Source organism: Alternaria triticimaculans (assembly GCF_023758025.1).
Source record: "Alternaria triticimaculans strain BMP 0046 chromosome Unknown scaffold_3, whole genome shotgun sequence".
NCBI classification, from domain to species: Eukaryota; Fungi; Ascomycota; class Dothideomycetes; order Pleosporales; family Pleosporaceae; genus Alternaria; species Alternaria triticimaculans.
In genome coordinates, this window is record NW_026055960.1 from 2045061 (window position 1) to 2062281 (window position 17221).

General features: G+C 53.3%; 6 protein-coding genes across 6 annotated transcripts; 3 read left to right on the top strand and 3 right to left on the bottom strand.

Annotated features, from left to right (window-relative positions):
- Positions 1 to 636: 636 nt before the first annotated feature.
- Positions 637 to 1577, bottom strand: J4E78_003377 (uncharacterized protein; the record flags this gene model as incomplete). The annotated part of the gene is made up of 2 exons (XM_049364017.1): positions 637 to 1325; positions 1385 to 1577. 2 exons carry the CDS (start codon positions 1575 to 1577, stop codon positions 637 to 639), a joined length of 882 nt encoding a protein of 293 aa, XP_049224682.1.
- Positions 1578 to 2355: 778 nt separating this feature from the next.
- Positions 2356 to 6858, bottom strand: J4E78_003378 (uncharacterized protein; the record flags this gene model as incomplete). The annotated part of the gene is made up of 9 exons (XM_049364018.1): positions 2356 to 3638; positions 3691 to 4264; positions 4901 to 4915; positions 4966 to 5230; positions 5295 to 5376; positions 5426 to 6009; positions 6060 to 6149; positions 6199 to 6645; positions 6692 to 6858. 9 exons carry the CDS (start codon positions 6856 to 6858, stop codon positions 2356 to 2358), a joined length of 3507 nt encoding a protein of 1168 aa, XP_049224683.1.
- Positions 6859 to 7573: 715 nt separating this feature from the next.
- Positions 7574 to 10316, top strand: J4E78_003379 (uncharacterized protein; the record flags this gene model as incomplete). The annotated part of the gene is made up of 5 exons (XM_049364019.1): positions 7574 to 7583; positions 7639 to 7951; positions 8004 to 8979; positions 9030 to 10169; positions 10221 to 10316. The coding sequence occupies 5 exons, from the start codon at positions 7574 to 7576 to the stop codon at positions 10314 to 10316; spliced, it is 2535 nt and encodes an 844-aa protein (XP_049224684.1).
- Positions 10317 to 11185: 869 nt separating this feature from the next.
- J4E78_003380 (uncharacterized protein) lies at positions 11186 to 13043 on the top strand (the record flags this gene model as incomplete). Its single annotated transcript, XM_049364020.1, has 3 exons — positions 11186 to 11193; positions 11372 to 11668; positions 11720 to 13043. 3 exons carry the CDS (start codon positions 11186 to 11188, stop codon positions 13041 to 13043), a joined length of 1629 nt encoding a protein of 542 aa, XP_049224685.1.
- A 124-nt stretch (positions 13044 to 13167) lies between these two features.
- On the bottom strand, positions 13168 to 14124 carry EFG1 (18S rRNA maturation protein; the record flags this gene model as incomplete). The annotated part of the gene is made up of 2 exons (XM_049364021.1): positions 13168 to 13694; positions 13758 to 14124. The coding sequence occupies 2 exons, from the start codon at positions 14122 to 14124 to the stop codon at positions 13168 to 13170; spliced, it is 894 nt and encodes a 297-aa protein (XP_049224686.1).
- Positions 14125 to 14471: 347 nt separating this feature from the next.
- Positions 14472 to 17082, top strand: J4E78_003382 (uncharacterized protein; the record flags this gene model as incomplete). Its single annotated transcript, XM_049364022.1, is given in 3 exon segments — positions 14472 to 15015; positions 15063 to 16996; positions 17011 to 17082. The coding sequence occupies 3 exon segments, from the start codon at positions 14472 to 14474 to the stop codon at positions 17080 to 17082; spliced, it is 2550 nt and encodes an 849-aa protein (XP_049224687.1).
- Positions 17083 to 17221: the final 139 nt, after the last annotated feature.

Genomic DNA, 17221 nt, shown 5'->3' on the forward strand with positions numbered 1-17221 from the left:
CGGCTTGTGGTTGTGTCAGGAGGACTGAGGGTCAATGACAACTTGGTTGTTATACCTGGCCTACAACCACTACTGCGGTCTTGCGCGCCCTGCTTACATACCACTGGCGTGCCTCGATGGGGTTCAGGTTGGCTTCGGCTGATATCAACGTGGTCACTGTTCGCAGAAGCATCCGGTGTGTAAGAGCTTTGGATGAGATCCTCTGCCGGTTGTTGGATTGGCGCACACTCGGCTGGTCAGTTTGGACTTAAATGGTGGTAGGAGGTTTGGACTTGGTGGTGGTGGTTCTTCATGGGTCTTTCGATCTTTCATGGTCTTGGTGGTTTGGGCAAGGAATCTTGTTGGTCTTTGGGTGCAAGGAATGGCTTCTGGGCTGGTTTACTTCAGTGTTGGTTCTTTAAGGATATCTTCAAAGGGGTTTGGTCGTGGTTAGAATATTTGCAGCACTTCATCAAATCAACATTTTGACTGCAAACTTTATCTTCTCTGCCCGTGACTAGTCTTCTCTTCTCACTTCCTCAAGTGTTAGTTGTTGCTGGAATACCTGTTGCATTGCGACAAGGTACATGGCCTTTCCCTCTTGCTCCGCGTTATCGCCTTCAATAGCTGTTACGCTCCCGCCGCTCGTCGCCTTCATCACCGGGCCTCGCCCCCAATCTTCCCATCTCCACGCCCCAGGACCCCAAACATCCACTCCCCAATCTCCTGACTCTCCTCCGGCTGTACAGGATAAAGATGACCCTGTTCCCAATGCCTCACCACACTCTTCCCCTCACCCACCTCATACCACCCATCGATCAGTCCCTGACCCGCCCAATTCCACTCATCTTGCAGACCCTGAACATGGAAAGCCGGCAATTTAATCTTTCCCTCCATCAACTCCTTGCGCTCCTCCACACTCATCCCAAACGACGAAACCGCCGCATCAAGCGCCGCAGACGCAGAAGGCGGTATCAGCGGCGGCGGATACGACCCACAAACACTGAGACCGAACTCGAAATCCAGATACGCAAGCCGCGATACATCACTCCCTTTCTCAGCGAGTGCGCGTCGGATTTCGCAGCCTTTGAGGAGCCCGGCTACGACTTTGGTGCCTTGGGAGAAGCCGATGAGACCGACGACTTTGCCGCCGGTGGAGGTGATGCGCTCAACGGTGCTGCGGACAAGGTCTTCGACTTCGGAGGGCATGGCGGTGGTGGAGTTGCCGGCTTTCATGTCGGAGATGGTTACGCTGGATTGCATCCAGCGTTTGAAGGGCCCGCAGCCTTCGAAGAAGGGGAGGATGCCTGGGCCGGGTTGGGAGGGGAATGGCGCTGGATAGCGACCTTAGCACGGGAGCGCATCTCAAGGGATGAGTAGGTGGGTGGATATGGGGTATGCATACCTTCCAGACTTTCGACTTCGAAATGGTCTTTGATCACCCTCATTAGTCTTGCCAATTGGATTGTGTGTACGGTCGCGTTGCTTCCTGAGCCATGGAAGGCTAGCAGTGTGGGCTTCACAGGTCCACCCATGCCTGCGAGTCTGGGCGCTGTGCTGGGTGTCATGTATGTGCTGTTCTCTGTTTGTGCTGCCATCTTGGCAAGGTGTGGTGTAGGACGTGGTTCGAAAACACTGGGAAATGGTTCCCCGTGAGGCTACCTATATCTCTTCGATGTTTCCCCTGGCTGCCTGCCTGTAGAAAAGAAGACTACAGGGTCCGGTGCTGATTTTCCAGATGGTGGGGGAGGGTGTTTGCTTCTTTTCGTTTGTTTCAGCTCGACACTTCGACTCCTTCCTTCTTCTGCTCTTTCTAAACTTGGACAAACAATGAAAGTTGTAGGTTTCGTTAGATGGTCCCTGTGCATGGGTTGAAAGGCATGTGCTTGGTAGACGTGGACAAGTGGCTGCTTATCGGGCCGTAAAAGTCGTCATTCGCCAAGGACGTGTGTATTGCTTGTATGAGAAATAGGTATCTATGACCGTCGCATTAGAACTGAGGCGCCGAGAAGTATCGTTGACAAACAGGAACGTGTATGCTGAGGTACATGTCTACATGCGGGATGTAAGGTCAAGACCGAGGATGCCTGCCCAAGTGGGGTCTAGTCAGAGGCGAGATGCGCCCATAGATTACGCACGCGTTCGCTCGTCGCATGGCTCATAAATTGAGAGCACCAATTCAAGATGCGTCAAATCACCGTTTGGTTTCTCATTCTAGTCCGCTACTTGGCAATCGTTTGTCTCGATTCTGGTGCTCCCTCTGGAATTCCATAGCCCGCATTTGAACTACGCCTTGCTCAATCGCTAATAGTACTTCATAGGAAGGATAAAGGGAAGAAAAGAAAAGAAAGCAACGCCAGTTACCCGTACTCAGGCTCAAAAGTTTGTTGTACCAGCCCTAGGCAGCGTGTTCGACGAACCACTCGAAGCTTTGCTCCTCGTTCCACTCATCCCGGAGCTCACACTCGTTCTTGAGCTTGCCCTTATTCTGCCCTTATCCCCCTCCTTGATCGACCTCAGGATCTCAATGCCTTCGGGAGTCTTTCCCAACCGAGATACGAGCGTCGTGTTTTCATGTTGCAGGTCACCAATCTGCTCCTTAATCAACTTGTTCTCCTGCTCCAGTATCTCCACGCGCTGCTTGAACTCATCCCGCTCGCGTTGCGCTTTGGCAAGTTGATTCTTATCTGCTTCCTTCTGTTGGCGGAGGAGCAGTTTCTTTGTCTCTTTCTCGCGGCGCTCTTCGAGTTTGCGCATCTCTTTCTCATACTTCTCTTTCTGTTTCTTCTTCTCCCTCTCGTGCTTCTCATTCGCTTTTTGCATGTCCGCATTCGCCTTCTGGCTTTCAGCTTGTAGTCCCGACTCCTGCTTTTCGCGCGCTTGGTCGAGTTTCGCCTTCAGCTGCTCCTTCTTTTCTTCAATCTTTTGTAAGCCCTTGTGATGTGGGCTGTCTTCTGTCAACGGTAGGGACTGTTGCGACGAAGTTGATGGTGTCGGGATCTCTCGGTCGATTGGGAGTCCTTCGCGGGCAGTAGTGAACTGTTCTGCAGATGCGAAAGACTCGCCGGAAGACGACGAGCTTGAGGAGCTATCCGATCTTGTGCGTTGTAAGCTGTATTGGCTGCCAGCCTCCCCAGTTTTGTCCACTATGCTGGTTCCTATTCCGGCACCCATACCGTTCGCATCAGTTGCGGAGAATGTCCGCCCAGTGTCGTGCGCTTTAGGCGTCTCCGCAGAGTCGTCTTTGCCTGCCATTCCATCTGCCTCGAGGTCGTCGTCTTTAGCACACGCCCAGTCGAGGAATTTGACCGCGTCCTGGACTATGCTGCTAGGCACATTCCGCTCGACCATGAATCGAGGAATACCACCACCAGGATCACTGCGGGTGACCATTATCCACTCGATAGGGTTGGTCTCTGCGTCGCCGTCGCCCATGGGTATCTCCCTGATCATCTCGATTGACTCGTAGAAGCCTCGCACCATGTTGCTTCGCGGCGGCGCATCGGGATGTGAACAGGGTATGGAAACGACCATGAAGTGTCGCGGTGTTGAGTTGGCGACTTTGGAGGCATCGGTAAGACATGTGTCCGAGGTGATGAGTAGGGTGATGAACTCTCGCGGTGAGGTCGGGCCAGGGAATTGCGCGGATAGCTGGTAGACTGCGCCTCTGTTAGTCGCTATAGGCGTCTGGAATGATTCGCTCTCGCATACCTTGCAGCTGACCAACGCCGTCGACTGTCATGTCCTCCAGTCTCTGGTCTCCTCCAATGCCTCTAATGTTGCCCTCGCCGGGGCCACCTTGGACTTCCAGGCTCTCCGGGAACTCCCTCTTCATGGCGCGCTTCCACTTCTCGAACCCGAGGCCCTCGTGTACGCTCGAGCGCGAGAACCAGGCTCCATGCCTATCCTTTCCGGCCATCTTGTAGACGCTCATGCCTGTGGCGGCATCATTATTTCCTAGCTTCACGGGCTTGCCCCATGACTTCTGCAGCTCTTCATGCTCTGGCGCAGGTGGTGGCCGGCGGACTTGGGAAATTGTGAGGTCCTTGGAGCCTGTTGCAGGTTCTTGCTCGGTTCGGGTTCGTTGTGACGACTCGTAAGGCGTTCCATTGGGTGGTGGAGGCACAGAGTTCGCGATCACTTCTGCTTTGGCCAGTATTTCGGATAGGAATGTCTGGAGGTTGTCGGTAGGGACGTCGCTGAACTCCTTCGGCCGGAGGCACGCGAGCGCTTCGTGTAGCTCCGACATGATATTGTCTGACGGAAAGATGGGACTTGGAAAGATCTGGGGGAGGTAGTAACGAGGGATTCAAAGCCACAGGATACCTAGACCCCTTGTGGCTGCTCCCAAGCTATTTGTGTGCTGTGAATGTTCCGAGGTACCCGTGGTGCCAGCTAGCAGGGTCCGGTGACGGACGATGAAATCATTACCTGCGATTATCGATTCGATTTGCAATGAAGATGGAGCTTGAGAAAGAACTAATAACGAGTAGCAAACTAGGGGAGCTATGTTCCTATGCTGAATTGCGAGGCCTCCAGTCGATATGGCAGTTGTTTGCATGTGCAGGTATAGTTGATGCAACGTCATCCCTGCACGTCGCTCGCTCTTCCCAATCCGCGACGCGTGACGCGGGGTCGCCCGCCGCGCCACCGACGTATCAATCCCTGGCCGCCCTGCATACGAATACGCCGGCAGCCACTACGTCACATATGGCAAAGCTTGCGAAATTGCGACCTTCGCGTTCGCTAGCATTCTGGCTTGGTATAGCACTCGATGAAACGCACCGCGCGGATACAGTGTGAGAGAAATATTCTATCTATCTAAGACGTGCTGCACACGTAGAGAGGGGTATTTCGCAGGTCTTGCCAATGCAGCAAAGCAACCTATTCCAAAGCAACGATCCATGAATTACACAAGTACGTATAAAGCACACATCTGTCAAACTGTTAGTCTCCATGGATGTACGCCGGAAGTTCACAGCTTACCATGCTAAGCCCCAAGATCATGCTGCACCAAAAGAGAACGTTGTTCAACAGAGTGCGGCCTCTAACCCACTTGCTTCGTTGCAACATTACAATCGGCATCTGGAGCATCATCGCAACGAAACCGTAGCCTCTGAACTTTCGTGTAATGCAGCCCATGACAAGCTCATGCGCCAATGCGGAGATGAGAAAGGTGATTGTTGTAGCCAGAGGACGCGACATGTGGTTCTTGGATGCAGAGTAGACGTGTCGTCGGAAGAAATGGTGACTAAATCATAACGCTTCCAGTCAGTATATTTCTCACATGCGACTCGTACAGGGACGTGACTTACACAGGCTTGTTCCATTCGCGCGAGAATTCCAACCAGTCGCAGCTGTTCCACCAGTCTGCATAGAATTGACGGTCGGCAAAGCCTGCAACTCTTGTTAGCAGCGGACGCTGGGCTTGGTAGTGGAAACTCACGTGTTATCTCTGCAAAAGCACCCAGGATGTACTCAAAGATGACGAGGAAGACTAGCAGGAAAGTAATCATGAACGGAAAGAGCAGACGGCCGATAGTCTCGCTGAGAATCAACGTAAAATCAGTAGCACCCTTGGAATTCTGGAGTCGCACAGCCGATACGTCCAGCACTGGGAGGATGAACTCCTCCGCAGTAATGACCATCAAGAAGATGCATCCGAATACGGCAAGAGTCTTGTAGAAGACCTCCAACCAGCGGATGCTGGTGTTCCTCGGGTACTCCAGCTCGTAACACAAGGTTGGGCAGAAAATAAAGTCGACAAAGTTATACAGGGTGAGGTTGTTGGGGTAGGAGACGTTTCCGAGAGGCGAAGCAAGCTCCAATGCGAGATCATCTCTCAACTGGCCAAGATACTCTGCGTTGGCCTTCTTCGGGTCGGGTTCCTCCTGTGAGGGCGATTGCGGGATCTCGTGCAAATGAGTGCTTGAGCTTGGATAGCGCACTGCAGCTACCTTGCTGGCCTTGTCGGGTGTATCAAGATCGTTCAAGCGCCGTAGAGTTTCGCTAAGATGACCGTTGTAGAAACTTCACAAGGTTAGCGATGCAATCGAAGCTCTAGTTACTTAGTGCCATACGCGTAAGAGTGCATCTTCATGAAAATCGCAAGCAGATGCAGAGTGAAGAAGACCTGCGCGGTCCAGCTCCAGTCGCGAATGAAAGGGTATCTTTGCATTGGTCAGTCTACGGTACAATGTATAACCAGGGCCAGCGTACGTAGTCCAGAAAGCGAGCCAAATTGCCTGAATTATGCTCTGTATAGCTATGCCAGACGTGTTCCAGCGTAGAGACCCCTGTTTGAGAAACAGCCTCTGGAGTGGCAGCGACAGGGCGGTGCTGAACACCATGGCACCGTCGACTAGACCAAGCTCGACAACCTTCTCCTTGAACAGCGCCCACTGTCTCATCTGGAAGGGGTATCCAGTCTCGGTCATGTTGCGCAGCATGGATGTAATGACCATGATAGCAAGTCCGATCCAGAAGAGGACGAAGAAGCCGCGGAAGTCATGGTAGTCGCTGTTTGGGTCGAAGTGGGAGACGCGATCCACGTAGTCGATGGTAGGGAATATGCGCTGCTTGTGCTGGGCGCGTATCTGTCTGCGTGCGGACGAGGAGGCCTGGACGGAAGGCGGGGCATCGTCGGGTATGGGTGTGCTTCTTCCACTGCTGAGGTCAGCCATGTATCGCGTCGAAAGAGGTGCCCATATACCTAGAGATGCCTGAGCCGGGCTCCCGGAGCGTGCCATTCTTGTTAAACGCCTCGTCGCTGAGTTGGGGCTTGAGCAAGTCGATCCTCGTGGGTTTGCGCGGTCGCGGGGAGTGGAAGTCGGTGTTGCCGTTGTGAGCATTCGCGTCAAAAGACGTAGACTCGGCCATTATGGGGAGACGTGTATGCGCATGTCACGGAGGAGGAGTGGGAAGGAGGATTCAAGTGTGGACAGGCCAGACTATGATCCGCAACTAACAGGGTCACTGGCTGTGTCAGATGGGGCAGTGAGTGGCAGACGAGGCTTCCGGACAACCGCTCGACACAAACAGGTAATGGAGAGGTAATCGGCTTGCATTTGATACGTATATATGCTACAAGGAATATGCAAGTACATGCGGTCTGCTGATGTAGTGGTGGCCTAGCGACTCGGAGAGTTGGCACTGAGGGTCGAAGGGTCGGTTACATCAGCGGCCGCGCGAGTCAGTGCAGGCGTCTTGGGAGCAGTGCCAGGAATTGTCGTGTTTCTTGGTACGTAGAGTATCGTGCAAGTAGTTATATCTCAGGGTTACCTAGGCAATTGCGCCAGAATCTATGCGCATCAAAAATAGCCAGAGTTCAGGGCAGAGTAGAGTCTAGGCATCTGTACCCGTTGTTGGTGGCAGGTGCGTCCGACCTCTGGACTCTGGAACAAATGACGGCCCGGCCAGCTGTAGGCCATGCCCAAACGTTCCGCCTACCAACGCGCAGCCAGGACAATTCACATAGTCGCCCGTGACCGATCCATACTACCCATCGACGGCCGAATACCCTTCCCGTCCTCTGCAGCCTCTTTCCCATCGAACCCTCTTTCGCTGTCCGGGTGGGGTCCAAGAGGCCACCGCAATGGCTTCCTGTACGCCAAGCACCGCGACCCCCAGCAGCTGAGGACTTGTGCTAAGGATATACAGTGAAGCAGTTCATTCGCAATGTGCGCGCTGCGAAGACAATTGCCGACGAGCGTGCAGTCGTGCAGAAAGAGAGTGCCGCCATCCGCGCCAGCTTCAGGGAGGAGAGCCACGACTCCAACGTGAGGAGGAACAATGTCGCAAAGCTACTCTATCTCTTCACTCTGGGTGAGAGGACACACTTTGGTCAAATCGAGTGTCTGAAGCTGCTGGCCTCTCCGCGCTTCGCTGACAAGCGCTTGGGGTATCTGGGTACCATGCTGCTACTGGACGAGAACCAGGAAGTCCTGACTCTGGTGACGAACTCGCTGAAGAAGTAGGCAATGATGCTCTCTCTGATACAGATCCACGTGCTAAGCAATGTGTAGCGACCTCAACCACCCCAACCAGTACATCGTCGGCCTCGCCCTCTGCACGCTCGGCAACATCGCCTCCGTCGAAATGGCTCGAGACCTGTTCCCGGAAGTCGAAACGATAATATCGAGCGCGAACCCATACATACGTCGCAAAGCCGCAATCTGCGCCATGAGGATATGTCGGAAAGTGCCCGACCTCCAGGAACATTTCTTGGAAAAGGCCAAGTTGCTACTACAAGACCGAAACCACGGCGTCTTGCTGTGTGGCGTCACTCTAGTAGAGAACCTCTGCGAGGCGGACGAGGCCGAGGATGATGAGAACGGCGTAAGGGACATCTTCAGACCCATGGTGCCCAGTCTAGTCAAGATATTGAAGGGGCTCTCCTCGTCAGGTTATGCGCCCGAGCACGACGTGACTGGCATCACAGACCCTTTCCTACAATGCAAGCTACTCCAGCTTCTACGAGTCCTGGCCCGTGGCGATGCGCAGGTTAGCGAACAGATCAACGATATCCTAGCCCAGGTCGCAACCAACACAGACTCCTCGAAAAACGTCGGCAACTCCATCTTGTACGAGGCAGTACTCACAATCCTCGACATTGAAGCAGATTCCGGACTTCGCGTGCTTGGTGTCAACATCCTAGGAAAGTTCTTGTCAAACCGCGACAACAACATCAGATATGTTGCGCTCAACACACTGATCAAGGTTGTCGCAGTCGAGCCAAACGCCGTGCAGAGACACCGCAACACCATCCTGGATTGTCTACGGGATCCTGATATTAGTATAAGACGGCGAGCGCTTGACCTCAGCTTTACCTTGATCAACGAGAGCAATGTGCGAGTACTGATAAGGGAGCTCCTTGCTTTCTTGGAGGTTGCTGATAACGAGTTCAAACCTGTCATGACATCCCAGATCGGTGTCGCAGCAGACCGCTTCGCACCGAACAAGAGGTGGCACGTTGATACCATGCTGCGTGTGTTGAAACTCGTAAGTCAGTCATATTCCTGTAAGCTGCATGTAACTAATTCATGCATCAGGCCGGAAACTACGTCAAAGAGCAGATTTTGTCCTCCTTTGTACGACTGATTGCTACCACACCTGACCTCCAGACCTATTCCGTACAGAAACTCTATGCGGCCTTGAAGGAAGACATCACACAGGAGGGTCTCACATTAGCCGGTTCCTGGGTCATCGGAGAGTACGGCGATGCACTGCTAAGAGGTGGTCAGTACGAAGAGGAAGAGCTTGTCAAGGAAGTCAAAGAAAGCGACGTCGTCGATCTTTTCGAAACCATCCTCGGTAGCAGTTACGCCGGCCTCATCGTTCAACAGTACATCGTCACAGCCTCTATGAAATTGACGACACGTTTGAGCGATCCTGCTCAGATTGAGCGTTTACGACGGTTATTACAACGATATGCGGCAAACCTTGACGTTGAGATTCAACAGCGTGCAGCCGAATACGGAAACTTGTTCGGTCACGACCAGATTAGGAGGGGCGTTCTTGAGAAGATGCCCCCACCTGAAATCCGCGAAGAGTCACGAGTTCTGGGCGAAGCGACCAAGAAGCGACAGTCGAAGATTGCAAAGAAGAAGCCTGCGCAAGCAGCGACAGAAGACTTGCTACTGGACCTCATGGGCGATGCAGGCCCGTCGACTAGCATGAATGGGGCGGCCAATGGAACTCAACAGAGCCAGGACTTGCTTGCAGACATCATGGGCGGGTCTTCATCACCGCCCCAGACATCCTCCCCGGCACCACAATCAAACGTGGCCAACATCATGGACCTCTTCAACTCCGGAGCTAGTAGCTCCCCAGCCCCAGCTCAGTCTCAGGCACCGCCGGCAGGTAACTCCATGGACCTTTTGGGCGGGCTCGGCGGCATGTCCTCGCCACCACCACAAGCTTCAGCGCCTTCGGTGGCCTCAGGCCCGCCCGCGCATCCCGCATACAACAAGAACGACCTACAGATCACCTTCCAGCTCAAGCGTGACGCAAACGCCGTGCAACTTCTCGCACGTTTCCGCAATACTGGAAGCTTTGGCCAGCTGTCAGGTGTGAATCTACAAGCCGCTGTACCAAAGAGTCAAAAGCTCCAGCTGCAACCTATCAGTACAAGTGAACTGGAGGGAGGCCAAGATGCGACCCAGCAAATGAGGGTCACAGCCGTCAATGGGGTAAGTCATTCTCAGATATGTTTTGTATGTATGCCGTGCTAACAGACCTAGCCCCCACCTGCAAGGCTAAAGCTCCGACTCAAGATCAGTTACTCGGCAGGTGGTGCTCCAGTGACAGAGCAGGTTGACTGGGCCGAGCCGACATGATCGCAAAGCACACTTTTGGTAGTAAAATCTTCAAGTAGCGAGCAGTATAGAGCAAATGACATACCCGAGCGATGATGACATGCACGACGGACTGGATCCAGCGCAAGACTTTCGTGCGCGCACCTTTGGCACATATATCAAGTGCTGAGCGTAGAGCGGGTTGTTTAGTGTTAGTGTATCCTCGAACTGGATCGCAAGATTGCTTCGGGGGACGCCTAATCTTCATGTTTGAAATGCAGAAGCACCTGTCGCCTTCTGCACCTGTCGCAATAACCCGACAGAGGTGGAAATAAGATGCGGGATTAGCGCCTCAAGCCATCCGCGCCCGCTTTTCCGGTAGATCCCCCCGCCATTGCCAGGAACGCGACCTGTTGGGTCGCTTCTCTCTTCTGTACAACTGTTTCTCCACTGCACCAACCATTCTGAAGCGGAACTTCTGCCCATCCAGGAACGATTTGTGTCGAGAAAACATCATCGTGTCACATATCGCGACGACGGCAGCAGGTGACGCACGACCAGGGATTAACACAGATTCTGGGATCGACATGATAGCACGCACCAGCGCCTGCATACTATAAACCTTGCCAGCCACTCACTTTTGTCACTACAGCGATCACCCTGTCTCGTCATGCGCCCCGAGAAGTTCGGTTCGCATTAGCACGAGGGGATCGCGGGTACCCAGCCTCACAATGCCTGTTGCCAGTATGTGTTTATGCCCGCATAGAGCTACTACCTTCCTTATTCAGCGTTACATGGGACGTTATAATGGTGTCCCGATATTCCCGAACTCCTGGATCTGGCTGCACAACTTGCAGTAGAGAGGGAACGTGATGCAATTGCCAATAGACGGGTCTTGGTCATTCTCCACTATGAACAGGTGCTTAACCTCCCAGATCTGCTTCTATTACTTAGAGACACTCTTCTGTCATTCGTTTCAACGTTCTTCTTCATTGGAGACGGTGAAGATATCCATACCTGAACTTTGTTGACCTCTCATTAAACTGAGTAGCAACCGGCCCGAACGGTATCCCTGACATCCAACATATTTATACAAGAGACTTTGAGGACCGCAAGCGTCTGTGGAAGATCACACGCTTGAACGCAATGCATCTCACGTCTCTCACGCTCGGAAGTGGCTTTTTGTCGCTGGTGTCGGCTCTACCATCGAACACACCGGTAGACCTACCGAGGAGGCAGTATGAGACCACCCCACCATCATACGATCCTGTGTCGCCTGATCAGAGAGCACAAGCCGTGATCGACACCTTCAGAATAAGCTGGGAGGGATACCGCCAGTATGCATTCCCGATGGATGAGCTGAGGCCTGTGAGCAACAACGGAAGTAATTCGAGGTCCGCACCCAATATCCATGTTTCAAGGAAGTCTTGCTAACATGGTCTCAGGAACGGATGGGGTGCCTCTGCCGTAGACGCGCTCAGCACGGCACTCATCATGGGCCAGAAAGACATCGTGAATGAAATCATAGAATATATCCCCAGCATCAACTTCGCGTATACCGAAGACCCTGTCTCTCTATTCGAGACCACGATCCGATACCTTGGCGGCATGCTGTCCGGCTATGACTTACTCTCTGGTCCTTTGGCGCACCTCGCAGATGATCCAGCGAATGTGGAAGCCCTTTTAACGCAATCCGTCAATCTGGCCAACAACCTCTCCTATGCATTCGAGACACCTACAGGAATACCCTGGAACATCCTTACCTTCAACAACCGAAGCAACGTCGATCAAGAGAACGGACTCGCAACTGTTGGCACACTGATCCTCGAATGGGTGCGCCTGGCCGATCTCACCGGGAACCAAACATATGCGGATCTGGCCGAAAAGGCAGAACAATACCTACTCTTCCCATCTCCCGACTTCGCCGAGCCGTTCCCTGGACTCCTGGGCATGGGAATCAACGTAACGACAGGGCAATTCAACGACGCAGTCGGAGGATGGGTCGGCGGCGCCGACTCCTTCTACGAGTATCTGATCAAGATGTACATCTACGACCCACGCTACAGCTTCCTCAAAGAACGCTGGATCAAAGCCGTAGACAGTTCGATTGCGAATCTAGCCTCGCACCCAGCCCCCCGACCAGACATAACCTTCCTCGCAGCCTTTGAAAACACCACGCTCGACCTAGAATCCCAGCATCTCGCCTGTTTCGACGGCGGAAACTTCATCCTAGGCGGCCAAGTCCTCGACCGACAAGACTACATCGATTTCGGTCTCGAACTGGTCAACGGTTGCCACGAGACGTACATTCAAACCGCAACACGCATCGGACCTGAAGTCTTCTCCTGGAACACCTCCGCCGTACCAGCGAACCAAACATCCTTCTTCAACCAAACTGGTTTCTGGATCGAAAACGCAGGTTACCAACTCCGTCCTGAGGTCATCGAATCTTACTACTACGCCTACCGCGCGACTTCGGATTCAAAGTACCAGGACTGGGCGTGGGATGCTTTTGTTGCGATTAATGCGACGACGAGGGTCGGCAGTGGGTATAGTTCTATCGAGGACGTGAATGTGGTTGGTGGGGGCAATTTTACAGACTTCCAGGAGAGCTTCTGGTTCGCCGAGGTGTTGAAGTACAGCTATGCGATTCAGGCGGGCGAGGCGGAGTGGCAGGTTGGCAAAGATGGAGTCAATGAATGGGTCTATAATACTGAGGCGCATCCGGTCAAGGTCTATGGGGGTGGGAATGCGACGAGAGGGCTGTAAAGAACGCGGTCTGTGAAGAGGTGAAGAGGTAATCTGTAGTAATCGGATTCTGCTGCAGAATAATCTTATTGGCGACTGGACGCCGGGTATATGATGCAGATGAACGTATCTCCGTGCCGTGAAACTACTCGAAGAAACCACCGTCGCTTTCCTCCGCCTCTTCCTGAGCCTGTACGCCGAGCGCTCTCCTCTCGCGACGGTTCTTGGCTGCTGCCAACTTTTCTTCCACCTTCTTCTCTTTGACCTTGACTGCTTGTTGCACTTGCGGCTGTGCCTTCTTTTTCGGTTCCTTCTTGGGCACAGCAGCGGGCAAGCCCTCCTTGCTATTCCTGAGCGCGTCCAATGTGCCTGCTGCCATCGCCTCCTCCACAGCTTTCCACATGTCCAAATCGCCTTTTGGCCCGTCGACCTCGCGATTCGCTTTGTCGTCGGTATCTTCGTCCGCTGCTTCGTCGGAATCTGAGGCCTTGTCCTTCTTCGACTTTGGGTATAGAGAGGCGTAGGGTTTCATGAGGGGGTAGTAAATGGCGTAGTTGACATCGACTTGAGTGTTGTGCACTTTTTGCGCTAGGTCTTGCTTCTTCGCCTTGTCTTCCTCGGCCTCGTGTTCTTTCTTCAGCTTCTTCAGTATCCGTGTGCCCTTTTGACGATCTGAGGCGCGTTAGCAATCGCTTCGTGTTGACTCCCATGCGCCCTGCGCAATCCATAACATACCGAAGAATCGTATGTGATGATACTTTCCAATCATCTTCTTTCTGTATTCGGCCTCTCTGCTGCTCTCCAGCTTCTCTTGCAGTTCGTGCTGACAGGCTTCGAGCTCTCTCTCCCTCTCCACCCTGTTGCCCGCTGACATCTTGTGGTCGCCTAAATTGTCGACGTGCGCAAGCAGTCGCTTCAGGTCTCGTATACGGCTCTTGAGCGCGTTGGTGCTGGTGCTCTTGTCGATGTCGCTCGAGACGTGCGGCCGCTTCTTCGACTTGGGATGGCTCTGGCCGGGCTTGAAGGTGCGGTGCTTCTTGAATGGTTTGGGGGCAGAGGACGACGACTCGGTCGTTTCGGCATGCTTGCGCTTTTGCGACATGGTGGCTGGCTGAGATTTGGGATTTGAGAGTTGTTGGCTGACTGCGGAAATCTTGGGATCGAACGAAGGGAAGTTTTAGTGGGGCGGCAGAATTAAGGTTGCTAGACCGCCCGATGCGCGCCAAGTGAGATCACGCGTCTGGCGTTCACCCACCTGCATGTTCCCGATGTCTTCCACTTGCACGGTAACTTAGCAAAGTCGAGTGTGCTCCAATATGCACACGAAATCATTCGCTCCGAGTTCTTTCAGACTATTTCTCACTGATATATGAGGCTTCCTTATCCTGCTTTCGGACCTTGAACTTCCATCATCGCGGGATCGCGGGATCGCGATAGTCAGCCAGTGAGATGGAAGCTGCGATAAGATGGTCGCCGCATTCGACACGAGACAACCCTCGCTTTCTGATCATCGATGTCGCGGGTAATAGGCTACGTCTGTGTCAAATCGAAGAGTTTAGTAAGAGCAAGGTCAACTATAAGCAGATATGCATCCGAGATAAGCTGCCAAATTACACGGCTTTCGACTGGTCCAAGAAGGATCCAAGTGTGGTTGCTGTCGGATCTGCCTCTGGAGAGGCTACCATCGTTACATTAGATCCGGACAAGCCCGACCACGACTACATCCACTCGTTTTCGATACGACACCAAAGAAAATGCAACTCTATCGCTTTCAGCGCTAAGAATCTACTTGCTACGGGGCTGGATAGAGTCAGGAATGATGTATGTCTCAATATCTACGATATGAACGACTCGCGAGTCACAGCCAAGGATGAACCGTACAAGAAATTGGCGAGCTCAGAAGCCATCTCTAGCATCAAGTTTTTCAATGGACAGCCTGATATGCTCGTCGCGGGTGTCTCCAGGCAATACGTGCGCATCTACGATCTCAGAGGTAGGTCACACATAAAGCAGTGAACATCCCCTACTCATTCTTCATAGACTCTAGCACAGCGGGCATTGCGCAATTCCAAACACGCCAGGTGCACAACATCTCCATAGACCCGTTGGACGAAAACTACTTTCTATCAGCGGGGACGGCAGGAGACCCAACTGTGACTGTTTGGGACACACGCTTCGTCAAACAACGAGTAGCGTCCAACGACAATGCGGGCGGAGGCGCCGTCCTGGAGTTCAAGCCAGTTGTGGATAACTCACAGTCGGCTTCTATATGGAGTCTTCGGTACTCTGGCACCAAGCGAGGAACATTCGGAGTACTTGCGAATACTGGGGAATTCAAAATCATCGAATTAGCACAGCACTCTCATCAACCTTCTGAGACAGCGGATACACCCTTCGCTCGAGCATGGGCGTCTCCATACTACACCAAAGCCACGCATCATTTGCGCTACGCTTCACACGACAAACAGCATCGGCACGACGAAAAGGAGCGCGTTGTGGCATACGACTTTATGACTACTGGAAACCCGCTCGGTGGACAATGTGCTTTAGCTCTACATTCAAATCGAGAAGTCGAAATTCTCAGAGTACCACCGATACCACCTCGGATCAACGTAAGCGCGCTGGAAGAGATATACAAAGATCGCACCTGCATCGCTAGGCCGACTTCGCCATATGGTACGGTAGCAGAGGATCTAATTCAGGTACAAAACAGAGCACTAGGCGACAAGTACGATATCGAACATGATCACAAACCCAACCTCTCCGCCAGCATCGATAGACTGAGCCTCAGCAACAGCCAACGAAGCCTACCTCTTTTGTCGACAGAACACCCCAGCCATCACATGCATGAGGACCTTCTCGATCTTGCGTTCCCTGAGTTCAAGATTCCTCTCTCTGATTATCTAGGCGTCCTCCAAGCGCCCAAACGACGTGTCCAGGAAGGCTACTCGCTCGATTGTGCCAAGAACAAAGCTATCGTCCACAACGATCCCTGGCTGGTCGATGTGTGGACGCTGATCGATCGCATGGATGCGCATGCCGCAGGAGACGGTATGGTCGGCAACGGCCTCGATCTCAAATACCTGGGAGTCAGCTCGATATGGGCAAATGAATTGACAATGTACGACGAGCGACTCATCGATCCGGATACAAAGACAAGCCAAGAGATGTTCAGCGATGCAGTGAAAGAGATAGTCGAGGCCATGGAATTCCCCATTTTCGAAGGCGTGAACACAGAATATCCAGAGAACAGGCAACTGTGTCTCAGCCTCTGCGGCTGGCCCCTCGAGAAAGCCGGCGTAGAGCAAAACTGTCAACGACTTATAGATGAAGGCGATATATACAAAGCGATCGTTCTCGCCGTCTTCCAAGGACACAAGGACATCGCACTAACCCTCCTCCGGGCAAGTCTTACGAGCAAGAGACTCCCACAAGACGACATCGGCCTCGCAGCCGTTATAGCCTGCGCCTCGCCCTCCTCCGGGGTCTCAGCCGAGCAAAGAGAAGCCTGCGCCTGGATGGCCGACATGACCAGCGACGCCTACCTTAAATCACTCCTCACCTACTTCATCACAGGCGATTGGTCAAGCGTAGTCTCGATGCCCCAACTCACCCTCTCCGACCGCGTAGCCGTCGCCCTGAAATACCTACCAGACCCCTCCCTTACCACCTTCCTCACCACCACAACAACAACCGCGACAGCCCAAGGCGACATCTCCGCCCTCCTCCTCACAGGCCTAACAACGCGCTCCCTGTCCCTCCTCCAAACGCACATCTCGCACCACCCCACCACCGGCCTGCAAAACGCCGTCCTCATCCTCTCCCGCGCCTGCCCCCTCTACATCCAAGACCCGCGCTGGACCCTCTGGAAAGACATGTACCTCGAGCAACAGCAGATCTGGCGCACGTTCCTCGAGCGCACACGCTACGTCAAAGAACACAATCTACTCAGCGTAACGCGCGAGGGAAGGAGTGTGAATAAACCCAGTCAACCGAGCTTGACACTCAGGTGTCTGAACTGCCAGCAGAATCTTGCGTTGAGGAAGGATCCGAGGAGTAGTACGAAGAGGCTGCTTCCTACTGCACATCAGGCGGGTGGCATGAATAACGCGCCGTCTACCGCGACGACGACGCATCGTGCAACGGCTTCGCTGTCGTTTGGTGGCGGTGCTGGGAAACCTGCCGCACCATTGCAACAG